The sequence below is a fragment of the Pseudorca crassidens genome, chromosome 2, assembly GCF_039906515.1.
Source record: "Pseudorca crassidens isolate mPseCra1 chromosome 2, mPseCra1.hap1, whole genome shotgun sequence".
NCBI lineage: Eukaryota > Metazoa > Chordata > Mammalia > Artiodactyla > Delphinidae > Pseudorca > Pseudorca crassidens.
This window is the reverse complement of record NC_090297.1, coordinates 134396810-134415546: the sequence shown is the minus strand read 5'-3', so window position 1 is coordinate 134415546 and position 18737 is coordinate 134396810. Positions and strand designations below refer to the sequence as shown.

The 18737-nt window shown below is 39.2% G+C and overlaps 1 protein-coding gene across 7 annotated transcripts in view; it reads right to left on the bottom strand.

Moving 5' to 3' along the window:
• Positions 1-18737, bottom strand: part of AXDND1 (axonemal dynein light chain domain containing 1) — a 68791-nt gene that overhangs the window by 2142 nt on the left and 47912 nt on the right. For 6 of the 7 annotated variants that reach the window (XM_067728777.1, XM_067728778.1, XM_067728783.1 and 3 more), the window contains 5 exons: positions 14660-14770; positions 9317-9430; positions 7767-7871; positions 2086-2168; positions 1015-1223 (listed from right to left, as the gene is read on the bottom strand). In XM_067728777.1, the coding sequence (XP_067584878.1) occupies positions 1015-1223; positions 2086-2168; positions 7767-7871; positions 9317-9430; positions 14660-14770 (622 nt within the window). Of the gene's footprint in view, positions 1-1014; positions 1224-2085; positions 2169-7766; positions 7872-9316; positions 9431-13612; positions 13686-14659; positions 14771-18737 lie in introns of those variants that run through there. The other variant, XR_010941230.1, reaches the window with a different exon arrangement.

Below are 18737 nucleotides of genomic sequence, written 5' to 3'. Positions count from 1 at the left end.
TAAGTACTAAAAACTAAAGACAAAATTCCCCACAAACCTCTATCAACCAGAGACAATATATACCAATGTTTGGGCATATTTTGTTCTGGTTTTTTTTCTAGCTTTAAAATATTGTATCATATCCTGTTTCCTGCATTTGATATTTTAACATAAGAATTTCTCATGTCATTACAAATTCCTTGTAAATACCATTTTAATGGTTGTATAATATTCAGGTATTTTAACGTAGCATAATTTATTTAATCTTTCTTCCATGATTGGAAAGGTAGGTTGTTTTCATTTTTTCTTCTTAGATACAATGATACACTGAACATCTTTGTGCATTAATTTTTGTTTCTGTATTTAGGATTATTTCCTTAGACTAGATTCTCAAGAGTGAAATTATTAAGTCAAAGTATATGTGTATTTTTAAGGCATATCCATACATACACTCAAATTATTTTCTGAAAGAGCTATATCTGTCTGTCCACCCACAAGTATTATTTGTAAAACTAATTACTTTGCCCCCTCTGGCCAGCATTGTATTCTTTGCTTTTAAAAAGCTTTGCCAGGGCTTCCCTGGCGGCGCAGTGGTTGAGAGTCCACCTGCCGATGCAGGGAACGCGGGTTCATGCCCTGGTCCGGGAAGATCCCACATGCCGCAGAGCGGCTGGGCCCGTGAGCCATGGCCGCTGAGCCTGCGCGTCCGGAGCCTGTGCTCTGCAACGGGAGAGGCCACAACAGCGAGAGGCCCGCATAACGCAAAAAAAAAAAAAAATCTTTGCCAGTTTTATAAGTAAAAATTGTATCTCATGTTAGTTTATTAGTTACCACTGTTAGTCATTTGGTTTTCCTTTTTGTGACTTGTCTGAACAAGATAATTATATAATTATATGTGTGCGCATTCCTAGGAGAAGTACGAACTAGTAGATCATCACTAAAGATATTGATACTCTTCTAAAATATTTATGACCCAATCAAATTTTTGCTCATAAATACAACCTAAATGAAGCAAAATGAGAAAGCAATCCTCACCTTTCTTTGGAGATTTTGAGGCTCTTTCTACTGGCCTGATTTCTTCTTCTTCATTTTCTTCTTCTTCTTCAGATTCCTTCTCTTTATACTTCATCAGTATTTCCTCTAGTTCTTTCTCCAGTTCTTTATTTCTTATAAGGGTATAATGAAGTTTTTCATTCACATCATCAAACTTCTCCTCTGCTTGTCTGGCTCTGCTTTCAACCTCTCTGATGTAGACAAAATCCAGAGAAACATAATAAAATGGAAAGGTTTAGAAAAGTGCCTTTCATATCTAGAAACTCATCCAAAAAAGGCAGTGGGATTAGAAGAATATATCTGAACAGTACAAATAAGGGAAGCAGCAGCATCAATGTTTAGCCAAGAATTGGGGGCCTAGGGGCTACTCTGGATGGTAATGTCAGAGTGCAGACATGGTGTGATTTAAGAATACAATATATTTATCATTTCTTAGTGAAATCTGACTTTTGGGTATTTGGAATTCTCCATCAATAGCCAAGGAACCCCTTTTCAGTGGTTAATCTTGGCTTCTCTTTATTGATGTGATCCAACAAACAAATAAAATAGTGTCCCTTCTTTTCCAGCACCTTTAAAACCAGATCTTACAATCAAGAAAACCAGTTTGAAGTGTGTTTCTTAATTACTAGGGCACAAGTTATATGTCTATATTCTCTTCTCATAGCTTTCTTAGCTATTTAACTCTGTTGTCATTCCTACAATTTGGGTTATGTAACCTTCTTTCCTGCACACAATAGCTTCTCCCACTTTCATATATTTCTCTAGTTCATATCTTAGAAACATACTGAGTTGGATCCCTCCTAACACTCTACTCCCACCCCAGATATACACATACACACTTGACTTCCTCCATCTTCACTGTGGCTGAGGACAGATGTCCCTCCTGGAGAGTGTAGTTCACTGCCTCTAGCAGAAGATTTGAAGATACCCATCCCACTTGTAAGGAAAAAGGAAGCAGGAGAACCAAAGGTAAGCCAAGAAGCGTGCATTTCTCAGCTAGACCTCCTGGTCAGCAATCTTTGTCTTCTTACCATTGTGGTGTCTCATACTTACATTAACTTCTCCTGCATGCGTTCAATTACAGCCATTGTTTCAAGATACCTTGGGGCCAATGTACCTTCATTAGCTGATTCTCTCTGACAAAGAAAGTAGTACTATGAATGAACTGAGAGTCCCAAAGATAAATAGCCTCTTTCTTCAGTATGTTCTGGACCAAGCCTTCCTTTTCTACTATTCATGTTTATATAGCAGATGATTAAGCACACTCTTTTTTTTTTTTTTTTTTTTGCGGTATGTGGGCCTCTCACTGTTGTGGCCTCTCCCATTGAGGAGCACAGGCTCTGGACGTGCAGGCTCAGCGGCCATGGCTCACGGGCCCAGCCGCTCCACGGCATGTGGGATCTTCCCAGACCGGGGCACGAACCCGTGTCCCCTGCATCGGCAGGCGGACTCCCAACCACTGCGCCACCAGGGAAGCCCTAAGCACACTCTTAATACCAAAGAAGAACAGGGATTTCCTGTGGCCAAATACCATACCAGCTTGCAAATTATTCACACTCTGGTGGACATAAATTTGATTAGAGTTGTAAAGAAGAAGCAGGGAGAACAATATCAACAGAAAGAAGCAGGGAAAGAAGAAAAGATTTAAAAAATAAAGAGAAGGGTAAACATGTTTCTTTAATTAAGTTAAAGATCAAGGAAATTAACTATATCTTATTAATAATTTACTTCATTAAGCACATAACAAATTGCAAATTGCAAAATTCAATAAGATCTTTCAGTTCCTTAGGGAACTTCATAAATATCAAGGCAGAGAAAATATGAAAAAAATAAAACCTCTTTTACTTATTTTGACTCTATATTCCAGAAAACAAAATAAGAGGAAGACAAAAGAGAAAATTTAGAAGACAAAAACTATAAGCATATTTTAAAATGAATATTATGAGATATTTTCCTAGAACTGTGTACTTTTAAAAATCTCATTTATTCATGTTTCCCAAACAGAGGCAAGTAAAAGTTAAACCCCACCTTACAGATGGAAAGGGAGATCTAAGAGGATAGGCAGCCTGCCGTAATCACAGAATGATCTAGCTGATTAAAGCAAAACCCTCATCTAGGCCTCTCCATCCTCAATCACACATTCCGTTGCACTATGCTCGCTGTTTCTAAAAGCAAACCAGCGAAAAGAAACTGTATCAAACATTTTCACTTTTACTCTAGCTCTTTTACTCTCTTCTTATTTTCCCAGTCACATATTTTCCTCTTTCTGTTTTGCTTCCCCTTTGGGCAGTTTGTTTGGGAAGTAAATGCTGTCATTGTTCAGCCTGGACCAGCAACCTGGTCCAGGCTGTGCCTATACAGCACATACTACTAATTTATTTGTTCTTTGAATCCAAAAGAAAGGCTTCAGAGCAGAGGCATCTGGAAATGCAGTTCCACACATGATTTATATAGCTGCATGAAACAGTTTTAACTGTAGGTGGAAAGCAAAGTAAACCAGGACTGTACTCTGCTAACTGTACACATTTGAGCCTTCCGACTCTCTACTAATTCAACAGATAGATATTTAGTTACAGTGTGCGAGAAAAACATCCCTCTGTTTTGACACCAGCAAGTATTCTGTGGTCCATTTCAAACCCTCCAGCAGGAAATTCCCATGGTCCAAAATGCTGGACGTTGGGTTTCTAGAATTATGGCCTCCTCTATGTATGCCAGGTGACAACCTTCCCTGCATCACCCATGTACCGACACAGATGCCTCAAGGCTTATCACAGATACTGCCTTGGGCCCTCTTCTCATATTTTGAAGCTTCCTCTGGCTTTTATGCTCTTTTACCTGCTGTATAATAGAGACAAACATGGGCCGCACGGCTCTTGGAAGCAATCGCATTAGACCTTTCTTGTTCATGCCAACCTGCTGTAGCTTGGAGCTAGTCTCTCTCTCTGACTCTAATTATGCCTTTGGCCTTTTTGGCTTGGTCTTCCTGAGGTTTGACTCTATTAATGGACTTTAGATTGGACTAATAGCTCTGGCTTGAGCCTATCGCAGGGAGGATCTGGCTCTAGACCCAGTTGCTTGGAATCCAACACTCAGTACTGAACTCCTAGCCAGCCACAGTGGCCCTGTCACCTTTGGACATATTTTCTGGAACCACCAATTCCAAGGACTCTTCCCTGTTGCTGTTATAAGATGGGTAAGTTAGTTACTGCTCTTAATACCTATGCCTGGGGTACATGGTATTGTGGGAGGAAAACACAGGCTTCTAAGGGCCTCCTTCAGCTTGGTGAAAAAATACTGCTGATCCCCCAAGTCTGGCCCCTACTCTCCCTTCCAAAGGAGTTCATAGGTGATCCAGCAAAATCTCCCATTTTCCTCATACTTACAACTCTTTACAGACAGCCAGGACCTATGGTTTGAAGACAGGCCTAAAAGAGATGGTTTCTAACATCTTGCTTGTTAAAGTAGCTGAGCTGTAGGCAACCCAACTCATGCAGCCAGGCGGCAGTGCTTAGGGTCCACTGTAGCTCTGAGCACTTTGGGTAGCCCCAGGGAGAGCCTGCTGAATTTAGTCATCCCATACCTCCACCATTCGGTTGCAGTGTTAGAGCTCAGCTGCTTCTCCTCCAGGGACAACTTTGGAATGAGTCCAGTTCAGAGAGGGCCACAAGGGGTGCCCTGCAACAGGATCTCAGACCTGATTAAACTGGGCTGCACCTGAAGGCAGAGCGGCCTTTCCCCAGGATGAGCAGAGGCAGAGTCAATGCTGCTTACTGGGGTCACTTGATTCACCAGTGAATCAGGCAAGTGTCAAATTGGGTATTGCCTGAAACAGGCACAGCAGGCCAAGCTTTGTACACGGTTCCTGCTTTAAGTATGGTCTTCAGGAATTCCCACAAAGTCCTAATTTCCAGCGAATTGAGGAGAGTTTGGAATAATTGATAGTTCACCCCTTCTCCTCCTAGTTATGGTGGACACTAGGGCATCAGGTAACGATATGAATGAGGCCCTGGTTTAGCAGGCCAAGCAATTAGCCTGTCCAAGGTGGTGGTGACTTACCACCACTACTCCTGTTATCACTCATATCTCAACCCCCAGAAAATCCTGAGCTGGAGTCATTTGAAGGAGGAGATACGAGGAGCAACTGGAATTCTCCATGCTCAGGTCCCTAGCCTCCCAGTGGTCTGGAGCTGCTTCTCACTAGAAACCCAGGACCCAGCTATCTCTTGGCGCTCTCCTGCGCTATAACTCAGCTCCCAGAGACAAGACAAGTTATACCTGCAAACCACAAGGTTTCTGCTTCCCTATCCCTTCCTTCCTTTTCTCTTTCCTTCCCCAGTGTCAATCAAACATACTGCCTCTTGGGAGTTGTTTTCAGACCAGAAAGAGAGAGTGCCACTGCCCAGTAGGACTGGTGCCTTGGATCTGTATCCTTGCTAAATGGTTGCTTATGTTCTTAGGGCCAGAGGCTAAGTGTCTGTCAAAAAATAAATAAATTTTTTTTTTAAAATAAAGGAAAAACAAACAAGCAAACAAAAGCAAAAGAAAATTTTACAGTGAAACTTTAAACTGCCCTCAGGGAGCCCCAATGTCTTTGTGAATGGAAGAAGCACAGAGCCAAGGCCCTTCCTGCCCCATGAAGCCTGCAGTACAGTCCAAATCAAGATAGCACTTCCCCCAGCTCCGCTTCCTGCCCCGAATCTATGACCTCACAAGCCAGGTCAAGGACTCTCCATTCTCTGGGTACCAACATCTCCAAAGATCAACCTTGTCTTCACTTGCCTAGCACAATTAGGGGCCCTCTGTTTGAGTACCTCGTGATCCCTTTCTACCTGTCCAGTGGTCCGGCCACCATCCCATAGGATGAATGTGATTCTTCTTTACCTCCAGGAACTTGCAAGTACATCTGGATGGCATCTTAGTCTACTCCCCAGGCCTTATGGTCAATGAGAACCTGGACAGTTTGGTCTTCAGTGATCTATAGTAGAACATTAGCACCTTTTCAAAGCCTAGAGATAGACTTTCTGGGCCCCATCGTCCTCAGGTGAGCTAGCCACATAGCACCACACTGTTCCAGATGGAATTCTGGCATCCTGGAGCAGAAGTCCCACACCACCAAAGACAAGCACCACACCCTCCGTTTTGCCCCAGGCTACAGGTTCCTATTTTCCTGTCAGCTTCCTGACTCACTCTGGACCTGACCCTGATGCCTTGCCTGGATAGCATAGCAGGGTTTTCACCTCAGGGGAGCAAATCTGGGGCAGGAGGGCTTTGGGTGGGACTCCTGGGGGGTTCTCAAATAGTAAAGTGCTACCCTTTACCTGCCTTTTTAAAATATGTCTCATGACATTGCATTTACATTGCTTACCCTTACCTCTTTGCCTCACAGTCTTAACGACTGACATATTAACATATCATTTTAGAAACTTGTTGAAAAGGCATTATTTTGGGAGAATGTGATCGTAGCCTCCCCCCACCCCCATGTACCACTCTAACTCCAATGTTGGCAGCTCCTGCCTGACTCTCCACATGGTATCTCCCAGTTCTTCCTCCCAGAGTTGGAGTCTAGTTCCTACAACCCCCCTGGACATACATCCCTGCAATCTGCCTCTACTTTGGACCATGCTGCCACTTCAGTGATCTAGCTGCCATCCACCAGGACCCTCACCACAGCTCCTCACCCCGACATGCACCAGTGCCTATTCAGATGTGTCAGACTCCTAGCAATGAAATGGTTCTTAACTTTGGGGTTGAGAAATTTGATGATGTCTATGGATTTCTGGCACATACCCCTCTTCCCCAAGAAAATGCACAGTATGAAAACACATACAAAATGGTGCATACCATTTCAGGGGATTAGTGGGATGAAGCCCACCCAGAGACTCCTAAAGTCATGGCATCCTGTACAGAGAGATACCAATCTAGAGCTGACTTAAGTGTGAATGGTCTTAGAACATTTGTGAAGGAATTTTAAATCTGCTTTCCTACTGAGTTTCCATAGCTACTGTCTAAAGGTTTCCAATTTCCCAATAATTCTTGTGGTATCTTCTCATCACAGTTATCAATAGAGCCTGCTGAATGAATATATTTAAAACTTGGTCAAATACTGACCAAGACATTGTTAAGGAAAGGGATGAAATGCTGATTTGAAAGTGAGGTTTAGGACTTCCCTGGTGGCACAGTGGTTAAGAATCCGCCTGCCAATGCAGGGGACACGGGTTCAAGCCCTGGTCCGAGAAGATCCCACATGCCACGGAGCAACTAAGCCCGAGCGTCACAGCTATTGAGTCTGTGCTCTAGGGCCCACGAGCCACAACTACTGAAGCCCGAGCACCTAGAACCTGTGCTCTGCAACAAGAGAAGCCACCGCAATGAGAAGCCCACACACCGCAAGGAAGAGTTGGCTCTGCTCACCGCAACTAGAGAAAGTCTGCGAGCAGCAACGAAGACCCAACACAGCAAAAAATAAAATAATTAATTAATTAATTTAAAAAATAAAATAAAATAAAATGAGGTTTAAAGAAGAGAATGAAAAGTTTTTATAAAGCTAAGGTGAACAAATGAGTTTTTCCAAGGATGATGCTGGGAGAAAAAAATATCTGGAAAATATATTATTCAGGAGTTCCCTTGGAAAAGCTAAAAGTTATGTTAGATCCATATCATTTTTACAAATGTTAAATTCCCTAGTTATTTTTTTCTCTAGTTTTGAATTTCCTAGTTGAGTTTCAGCTACATACCCAAGAAGACAATACATCTGTTCCAAACAGAGGTTGGGAATGGACATTTCCGTCTACTCCAATGACTCGAATGAGTTTTTCCTTCTCTGTAGATGTTGAAGGTTTCTAGGGCACAGAAATACCACGGACGTGTTAGTGAGCTGGTGTGTGACACGGTGGCCTGGCAAGTTGCCTGGCACCATGTCTGAAGCTTTCGTTTTCCATTTGCTTTAATCATTCAACAAGCATTTTTGAAAACTTACAGGAAACACTGTGGGAGAAATTAGTGGGGATGGGGAAATGGGGACAAGGAGAGATAACAGAAAAACAAAGAGGATTTCTTCCGGACCTCAGGAACTCACAGAACAGTGGGAGAGATAAGCAATAAAATAATTATGGTCTACATGATTACTTTTAGCATAGAGGTGTGTTCCGAGAGCTATGTGCACCCAGAAAAGGGCCCTGCATTGTCTAGACACTCAGGGATTTTTTTACAGAGAAAATGATATTTGAATAGGAGTTTGTAAAATAGAGAGAAAAGGGCCTGAACTAAGGCCACAGAAGAAGGGAAGGAGGGGATTTAAAAGGTATGACAGACTTAGTGGCCAAAAAATAATATTTTCCATTTATTTTGCCTTTTATATGCCAAGCACTGTACCAGAAGTAAAACAGAAAATGCTGGTGAAAAGAGGCTTCGGTGTTATATAATATTTTTGTTCTGTTGTACTGCATGTAGAGTGAGTAGAGGATCTATGTCACAGCCTGGGGTCATGCCAACATTTAAACTACTCACAGAAGAAACACCCCAGGGAAGTAAGTTAAGACAAAATGGAGAGTGATCATGGGTTCTGAAAGCTAAAGACAATAGTAGTCCACCCAGGAATTAGCAAGGGCTCTTATGCCAGACTGAACTAGGTTTGAATGCTGGTTCTGCAATTTATAGCTATATGATTTTCAGTAAGTCAGTCAACCTTTCTGAGCTTCAGTTTTCTTATCTGTAAAATGGGGGCAATAATATTTACCTTGAGGTTGTGTTGTATAGATAAGAGTTAACATGTGCAAAGCATATAGGTCATGGTAGGCACACCATTATCAGTAGTTACCATTGTATTTTCATTACTATTATTATTACAGATGCCCCAAGAAGGGTTGTTTTTACTACTAATGCCACAGCAGGGGTGGAGACAGGATAAGGAGAAGAGAGGTGTGGATGGCCTGGGGGGAGTGAGAAAAGGCAGCTCAGAATGGGAGCTGAAGAAGTGGAGACAAGGAGTTTAAACAACTATTTGAAAAATATGGCAATGAAGGGATAAAGAAACAGCATCAGGGTGAGAGGTAGACTGTGTAGCTAACAGTAGTATAGGTGAATGAGGCTAGTGAGAAATGGCTGAATTTAGAAAGGAAGAGGAACACCCTATCCTTGGAAAATAAAGAGATAAGTGTGTCTGCAGGTATGATTAAACCTATATGAGGAAAGGAAAGAAGTTGAAGAGTTCACTCCAGATGCGCTATTTCTATATATATTCATTCTTTAAAAATATAAAGGAAAAGGAAAAAAATAATAATCTTACCTCTTCTGCTTTCTCTTCTTCCTTTTCCTCCTCAAGTTTCTTATCCTCCATATTTTCTTCATCCTTTTTAAGAAGCTTGCCTGTTTCAGGTGTAGTTACTTCTTTTACAGTAACCTGTGAGACAAAACAATATTATATTATAGCTTAGTGGATATAAATATTTTAGCAGAATACTAGCAATGTTTCCATTCAAAAGTATTTAATGAGCATTAATTTTGCAACTGGGCACTGTGCTAGTGATAAGGATACAAAGGTTAATAATAATCCCTGCCATTAAGCAGCTTACAATTCAGTGGACAAGAAAATGCTATGGCTACATATAGTCACAGAGTAGGAGCACTTAATCCAGATCTGGTATTGGGCAGGGGTGAAAGAGAGGGTTAATCAGGAAGGTTTCCTGGAGGACAAAATGTCTGAGTTTCTTCTTGAAGGATGAGTGAGGAGAAAAAAGATGGCACAAGGGAGTTCCAGGCAGAGAATGTTATTTGTACATGATTGGCTCTGAGAACAAAAGCAGTTCAAGAGGACAGAAACTTAGAGGCAGATGGGCAGGGGCACAATCACAGAGGACGGGCTAGAATATTATGCCAGGGAGATTGGATTTTATCCTGAAGGCAGTGAGATACCTATAAATCGATTGACCTGTTTTGCATTTTAAAACAATCACTCTAGCAACAGGCGAGTAGATTTAAAGAGGAGGAAGGAAGGGAAGGTGGGGTGATTGATTGAATGGATATGGGATGGTTAGGGAAAGGAAGCATCTTGAATGTCACCTGGTATATACACTATATACCACTACATAGGCCACTGCATAGATGATAATGCCATTCACAGAGATAGTGAACAAAGTTAGATAAGCAAGTTTGGGAACATAGATGAATTCAGATTAGGCTGTGTGAGTTTGAGGCACCACTAGGATAGCCAAGTGGAAATAAGTAAGTAGCTGAATTTGTGGATCTGAAGTTTAGATTGGAGGAATTTTGGCTAAAGGTAAAGATTTAACAGTTATCTACATTTAGTTAAAGCCAAGAAAATAAATTATATCGCCAAAGAAGAACTTGTGAAATGACTAGAGGATGAGGCCTTAGGACAGGAACCTAGTCACATAAAGGGTCAGGGAAGAATGAGGAGCCTGCAAAGGAGGGTAAAAGTTGTCTCAGAAATGTGAGAGGGCCACCAAGAAAGCCAAAAGAGAAGAGAGAAGGAGTAAACAGTGTTGAATATCTCAATGGAGTCTGCACAAATATTGACTGAAGACCATCCTACAGAAGTTTATTGCAGCAGTGTTTATAAAACAAAGCTAGATATAAGCTCAATGCCCAAGATAGGAAAATGCACTTAAAAATTATGGTATAAACCATACAATAAGTTATTTTATAGCAATTTAAAATTATGCTGTAGAAATTATATACATGGTATAGAAAAATATTCACAATATATTAGGATATTTTTCCAAAGTGAAAATACCTTGTTTTCATGATAACACACTACTGATGTAAAATATTTGAAAGCTACAGAGAAATTAATAATCTGAACCCTCACAGGTAACAACTTCTATCACTTTGCTGAATATTCTTCTACTCTGCTTTATATACATATAAACGTGTTCATACAAATGAAATAATAATATACGTTATGTTCCCTAATCTACTTTTCTCAATAACATATCGTGGGTGATTCTTATTTCACTACATAATCATCTATTTTATCTGTACAGAATCCTATTATTTGAATGTACCATAATTTATGAAACCAATTCCCTACTGATCAATATTTATATTGTTTCTGGTATTTTGCAATTATAAATAATGTTGTAATTAATATTCTTATACAGATATATGTTAGAATTATCAGATAGACTACATAGTTATACTTACACTTTTAAAGAAATAAGAGATCGAAACTGTGAAAGATTACAAAAATAATCAGACTTGAAAAAGAACCAAACAGAACTTCAACAATTAAATTTAAAACTCAACAGAAAGCTTTAATAGCAGATTAAACTCAGCTGAAGAGCAAATTAGTAAATTGGAAAGTAAGTCAGAAGAAATCATCCAGGATGCAATGCAGAGAGACAAGGAGATAGAAAATATGAAAGAAGGTTAAAAGACATGGGGGACAGATTCCAATATATATCCATTCAAAGTTCCAGAAAGAAAGGAGAGAGCAAATATAGTAGAGACAATAATTGAAGAGATGATGACTGAAAATTTTCTAAATCTAATGAAAGATACCCAGCCAAAGAGTCAGAAAACCAAGAGAATCCCAAGCAAACTTTGAAAAGAAAATCTTCACCCACATGTATCAGAGTGAAACTACAAAATGCCAAAGACAAAAAGAATATCTTAAAAGTAGCCAGAGGGAAGAGATGGATTAACTTCAAAAGAACTGACAGGGCTTCCCTGGTGGCGAAGTGGTTGAGAGTCCTCCTGCCGATGCAGGGGACACGGGTTCATGCCCCGGTCCGGGAAGATCCCACATGCCACGGAGCGGCTGGGTCCGTAAGCCATGGTCACTGAGCCTGTGCTCTGCAACAGGAGAGGCCACAACAGTGAGAGGCCCGCGTACCACAAAAAAAAAAAAGAACTGACAGCTGGATTTTCAGTTGTCAATTTGGTAACAATACAATCCAGAAAACAGTGGAAATAGTATCATAATACGTGCTGAGAGAAAAATCATCCTAGAATTGTATACCCAGAAAAAAAAAATTTAAGAATGAAGGTGAAATAAAGATATTTTGAGACAAACAAAAATTGAGTTTACCTCCAACAGATGCTCACTCATGAAAACTCTAAAGGTTAAGGCAGAATGAAAGAGGAGAAGAATTATTCAATGCAATCAGACAAGAAAAAGCAATTAAAGACATAATAATTGAAAGAAAGAGGTAAAACTATCTCTATTTATAGGTGATTTGATTGCATATCTGGAGAACCTGAAAGAATCTATTGAAAAACTACTGAAACAATAAAATAATTTAGTAGAGTCACCATACATAAAATTAAAATACAGGAATCAGTAATACATACACAGTTACCAATTAGAAGATATAATGGAAAAGAAGATCTTATTTAAAATACCAAAAAATAAAATAAAATACTCAGGCCTACCTTACAAGCAACGTGCAAAATGAGCAAACTATAAAACAGTACTGAAAGGCATAAAAGTAGACATCCTATATCTCATATACTTCATAGAACAGCTCAACAGCATAAACATGTCTGTTCTAAGTTAATACATAAATTTAATATCATCCCAGTTTTTAAGAATCATATATTTTCTAGAGGTAGATTATATAGAAGAATAAGTAAGAGAGAATAGCCATAAAACACCTGAAAAAGATCAGTGAGGAAGGGCTGGCCCTACCAGATCTAAAAATGTATCATAAAGCCTCAATAATTAAAAGATTGTGGTGATGCCTTGTGAATAGACAGATTAAATATAAAATAATAGAAAACCCAGAAATAGACTTAGGTTGAATATAGCTATTTTCAAATATTAGAAATACTGTAACAGAATAGATGGAAATACTATAATGTGGGAGACAAATCAGCCCTTTCATATCAACCCAGAAGACTGAACTAGGACCAGTAGGTAGAAAAAAAGCTACAGGGAAACAGGTATCATTTAGTTCAATAAAAGAATAATGTTCTAATAGTCACTGTTCACCAAAAACGAAGGGACTAACTCTGAAAGTAGATCTCCATCACTTCAGATATTCAAACATAGGCATAATGATCAAGCATAGGTGTTATACTAAGACTGACGCATCAGATGGTTGGTTGAATTCAACCACCTTTAAAATCCTTTTTGTTCTTAAGTCTCTGTGATTCCGTATAGGTTTTGAATTTTTTCCTAGATCTGATGTGCAGCCAAGATCATGTCTATGGTATTTCACTAAGTTTCTAAAACTGTACTGTAATTAAGATGTATAATGTTGTTGAGATGATTCAGTGGTTAATTCAAAATAATTCTGGCCAAGACGTGGGCAGCAAAGAAAAATGAGAATTTGTTAAAGGTGTATAATTTAGAAAGGTGGTGTTTCTTCGGTGTTTAAATGTAAAATAAGGGAGTTCCCTGGTGGTCTAGTGGTTTGGATACGGAGCTTTCACTGCTATGGCCCGGGTTCAATCCCTGGTCGGGGAACTCTCACAAGCCATGCAGTGCAGCCAAAATTCAAAAAAAAAATTTTTTTAATAAATCAATTAAATAAAGGTAAAATAAAAGTACTGCAAGTGTGTAGATAGAACCTTCCTTCTTAGACCCAGGAGCATTGACATATATGCCATCAGATCATACCTGTATAGTTTATGTCTCTGATAGCAACGGGAGCTTCTTCAGACTTTGCTGGAGGTGAACTTCCTCAAAGAGACTGAAGTAAAAATAAAGGTTTGTGACTGCCATTAAGTACATGATATTCATTGACTTGGGATCCTCAGTAAACAGGTAGTTAAAACTACGGGATTAACATAGTAATATGGAGAGTGTAGAATGAGAAGGGAAAACAAGCCAAGGACAGAATATCAACATTTAAGAGGCAGGCAGAGGTCAAAGACTAAAAGAAGGAGTGTGAAAAGGAATAAAGAAGTAGGAGAAAGACGGAATTTTGGTCTTGCAAGGAGAGATTACCAAAAAAGTGAATGGTTAACAGGAAATGCTACAGAGAAGTCACGTTAAATATGGGATTGGAGATACCTAGATCTGGCAATAAGGTCATTAGGGACCTTATAGTAGTTTTATAGTTTTAAGAAACTATAAGTTTCTTAAACTATAAACTATAACTTTAAGTTTTATAGTAGTTTTAGAGTTTTAAGAAAAGTGATTGTGATAGGAAGGAGGGAAAGTAGTAGTAAAGAAGAAGACAATATCAAGGGGTATATTTTTTCAGATGGGAGAGAGACCATGTTTATAGAGAGGAAGGCATTAAAGATACAAAAGAAAGAAGACAATGTGCATGGGATTAAGTACTCAAAGGAAGAAATAACCTTGGATGGGAAGACTGAGACTTCAGTGTGAAGGGAGGAGGGAGGGTGCGTGCAGAAGCAGAGAAGTCTGAGGCTATGACTCAGGAAGTGGCAGGTAACTCCCCTCTGAAAGCCATCCTTTCCTCAATAAAGTAGGAGGCAAAGTCACCCTCCAAGAAAGTGAGGAGAGACGTTTGGGTGATGATTCTCTTCTTTAGAAGGGAAAAGAGTTGCCAATGCTCTTGGTCACAACCAAAATTCTCTTCTCATAGAGCAAATGAATGAGGATTCAAAACATTGACTGGAAAAAGTCACAGTACCCTTATCTATTGAAATACAGAAAGAGCATGAATAATGACCAGTGCTAACACATGGCAAATACCTCTTCTCCAAGTAGGTGCCATTTTTCTTCACGTGTCAGTAACTTTATTTTCCTGCCTTTGAGACCAGAAAGGAGGTGAGAGCATGTGGTGATCCACTCATAACATTCTCTCTGAAAAGAGATAAAAGATAATCACTAAGCAGAAAAAATCAGATTACACCAACTCATTTATTCACTCACTCCTACTGAGGAACTGCTAAGAACAATTCCTCTAAATATAACTCCATTCAATTAACTTTGTATCAGTTCAGTTCAAAGATTTGTGCAGAAGTGATTTTCTATTAATATAGACCTAAATCATATCATCTCTTATTGACAGCGTTTGGGATCTGGGTTGAAATGGGACAAGTAGTGAAGTGCTATAAAACTAGATGCAGAAAGATTGTTGGATTTACTAAGGCCTAATGGTTTGCCTCAATAAATGTTATGCAACTGACCAGGGTCAACTATAATTGTATAACAACAGCAAACACTTACATGGCACTTTATTATATGCCAGACTCTGGTCTAAGTATTGTGCATTATCAACTCATTTGATCCTCATTATGAGACTATTACTATCCTCATTTTTTTTTTTTTGCGGTACACGGGCCTCTCACTGTTGTGGCCTCTCCCGTTGTGGAGCACAGGCTCCGGACGCGCAGGCTCAGCGGCCATGGCTCACGGGCCCAGCCGCTCCGCGGCATGTGGGATCTTCCCAGACCGGGGCACGAACCCGTGTCCCCTGCATTGGCAGGCGGACTCTCAAACACTGCGCCACCAGGGAAGTCCTCCTCATTTTTTAAGATGAGGAAACTGAGGAATAGAGCAATTAAATATCTCGCTCAAGGTCACATATATTACATTTATGCACTGTGCTTCAATTCTAATCCAGGTGGCCAGGGCTCTTAACCACAACAAAAATATTATTTCCCCTGCCCCAATAAAGTGAATGAGTAAAGAGTTGAAGCACTTTTTTGGAAAAGGTGCTCACCCCTTATCTATTGAGATACAGGATTTCACCATAGCAGGTCTCATCCCTGCAAAGAGAATAGAAAAACTACATTTACTTTACCAAGATCTTCTAACAGCTAAGATCTGGTTTCAATGTTTAAAAGATGCATTATTCCTTATTAGTGAGAAAAAGCAGAGGGAACTAGGAAACATTATTTCCTCTGGGGAAGGTGATCTGTTCACTCACACCATCAAAAAAACTGTACCATGTGGTGAAATAATTACCCACTTTAGGTCCTTGAAATAACCCATAAAAAGCAGTAATACGTCTCACATTTTTCCCATGATTAGACGTATTTATTTATTTATTTATTTTATTGATTTATTTTTGGCTGTGTTTGGGGCTTTGTTGCTGCACGTCGGCTTTCTCTAGTTGCGGAGAGCGGAGGCTACTCCTCATTGCGGTGCGCGGGCCTCTCATTGCAGCAGCCTCCCTTGTTGCGGAGCACGGGCTCTAGGCACACAGGCTTCAGTAGCTGTGGCATGCGGGCTCAGAATTTGCGGCTCGTGGGCTCCAGAGCGCAGGCTCAGCAGCCATGGCTCACGGGCCTAGTTGCTCCGCGGCATGTGGATCCTCCCAGGCCAGGGCCCGAACCCGTGGCCCCTGCATTGGCAGGTGGACTCCCAACCACTGCGCCACCAGGGAAACCCTAGACTTATTTTTAATTGTGGAATTACTGTGAAATGTCAGAGCCAAAAAATTTTAAAAATCAAATCCAAACCCTTGTGTTATGGATAAGGAATGGAAGCCTCTATAGGTAAAATAAGTTTACCACAGCTCTGTTAATGTCACTGATAAGTTTAAATTCTGCATTCAAAGGGTTAGGTTGATGTCTTACTGCATATCAGAAAAGAGGGTCAAACAAGGGAGATGAAAGTGTTAGGTTCTAGTCCTAAGTTCAACTAATTGGTTGTGACTTCTTGAGTAAACTCTTAATAGTCTTCATCTATTAAAAACAAATGAGGTTGTTGGTTTACTCTAGATGACCCCTATGCACTGGGTAGCTGGTAAAAACATTCACTGGCAGTGGGGGGGGATTCCCTAATTTGTAGCATTTGTTGATTTCTATAGTATATACTCCCACTATGGCAATTTCAATGGTATTCATTAATTCAGTATGTTATCACTGAATGTGGAATTGGGAAGAGGTCTGCACGGTCAGCTCTTGTGAGCCAGCATGCGCCTGCATCATGCCACTGCTCCTAAAGATCCTTCCAACTACAAAATCTGATGCATATTTTAACTTTATCGTGTGTAGAACAAAAGCATTTGTTAATTTTGCAAATAGTAATTATATTTTAAAAATCTTAGTTCTTCAAACTTGGTCAAACTTGAAAAAGAACAAATTTGGAGGATTTACATTACCTAATCTCAAAACTTATTTTAAAACTACAGTAATCAAGACAGTTTGATAATGGTGACAATGTTGACACAAAGATCAACAGAACATAACAGAATGTCCAGAATAATATGCACATGTATACGGTCAATAGATTTTCAACAAAGATGAAAAGACATCTTAATAGAGAAAGGATAGTCTTTTCAACAAACGGTGCTAAAACAACTGGATATCCAAATGCCAAAAACTGAACTTCAACCCATACCTGTCACCAGATAAGAAAAAAAATGGGTCACTCAAAATGGGTCACAGATCTGAATATACAAAACCTAAAACTGTAATATTTCTAGGAGAAAATCTTCATGGTGTTACTATACAAAATTTTTCTTATCTACAACATCAAAAGCAAGACCCATAAAAGAAAAAAAATGATAGATTGAATTTCATCAGAGTTAAGAAGTTCCCCTCTTTGAAAGATGTTAAGAGAAGAAACGGCAAGTCACAGACTGAGAGAAAATATTTCTAAATCACATATCTGATAAAGGACTTGTATCAAGAATATATAAAGAACTCTTAAATTCAATAATAAGAAAACAAGCAAACCAATAATAAATGGCCAAAGATTTGAGCAGACATTTCACCTTTTTTCCATAAATAGTTTGTTAATTTTATTTCACTTGTAATGGTTTAAATATCTCAATTATCCACTACCCAAATTATAAAACAATTGCATTTCTTTTTCTAGCATTTTTCCAGTTTTATTGCGATATTATTGATGTATAACATTGCATAAGTTTAAGATGTACAACATAATGATTTGATATATGTACGTATTGCAAAATGATTACTACAACAAATTCAGTTGTTGTGGTAACATCCATTACCTCACATAGTTACATCCATTACCTCACATAGTTATAATTTTTTTTCTTGTGATGAGAACTTTTAAGATCTACCCTCTTAGCAACTTTCAAATATAACTTTCACCACAGGAGATGTAATGACAAATAAGCCCATGAAAAGATGTTTAACATCATTGATCATGAAGGAAATGCAAATTAAAACCACAATGGCATATCGCTACCCACTTATTGGAATGTCTACAATTGAAATCACTGACCATATCAAGTGTTGGTGAGGATGTGAAGCAACTGGAACTCTCATACACTCCTGGCAGGAAAGTAAAATGGTTTAACCACTTTGGAAGACAGTTTGAGTTTCTTAAGAAGCTAAAAATACATGCCATATGACTTAGCCATTCCATTTCTAGATACTTACTTAAGACAAATGAGAGCAATGCACATGTACAAGGATAAGCATTGAAGTTTTGCTTGTAATAATAAAAAAATTGAAACAATTCAAACGTTCATCAATAGAGAATGGTTGATAAATAAACTGTGTATATCCATAGAATGAAATACTGCTCAGCACTGAAAAGCATGAACTTTTGATAAAAGCAACAATATGTGTGAATCTCAAAATAATTATGCTTAGTCAAAGAAGTCAGACAAATAAAGTTTACATTCCATAAGATTCCATTTATAAAATGAAAACTAATCTTTGGTGTTAGAAAGTGGATCAGACGTTGCCTCGGGACAGGACGAGGCTGCAAGGAGAGATTAAAAAGGGGTACAAGGAAACTTTGAGTTTGTTGGATATGTACTTTTTTTAATCATAGTGATTATTTTACAGGTGTACGCGCAGTTTGTTGTAAATCAATTAAACCTAAAAAGTCTACTTAAAAC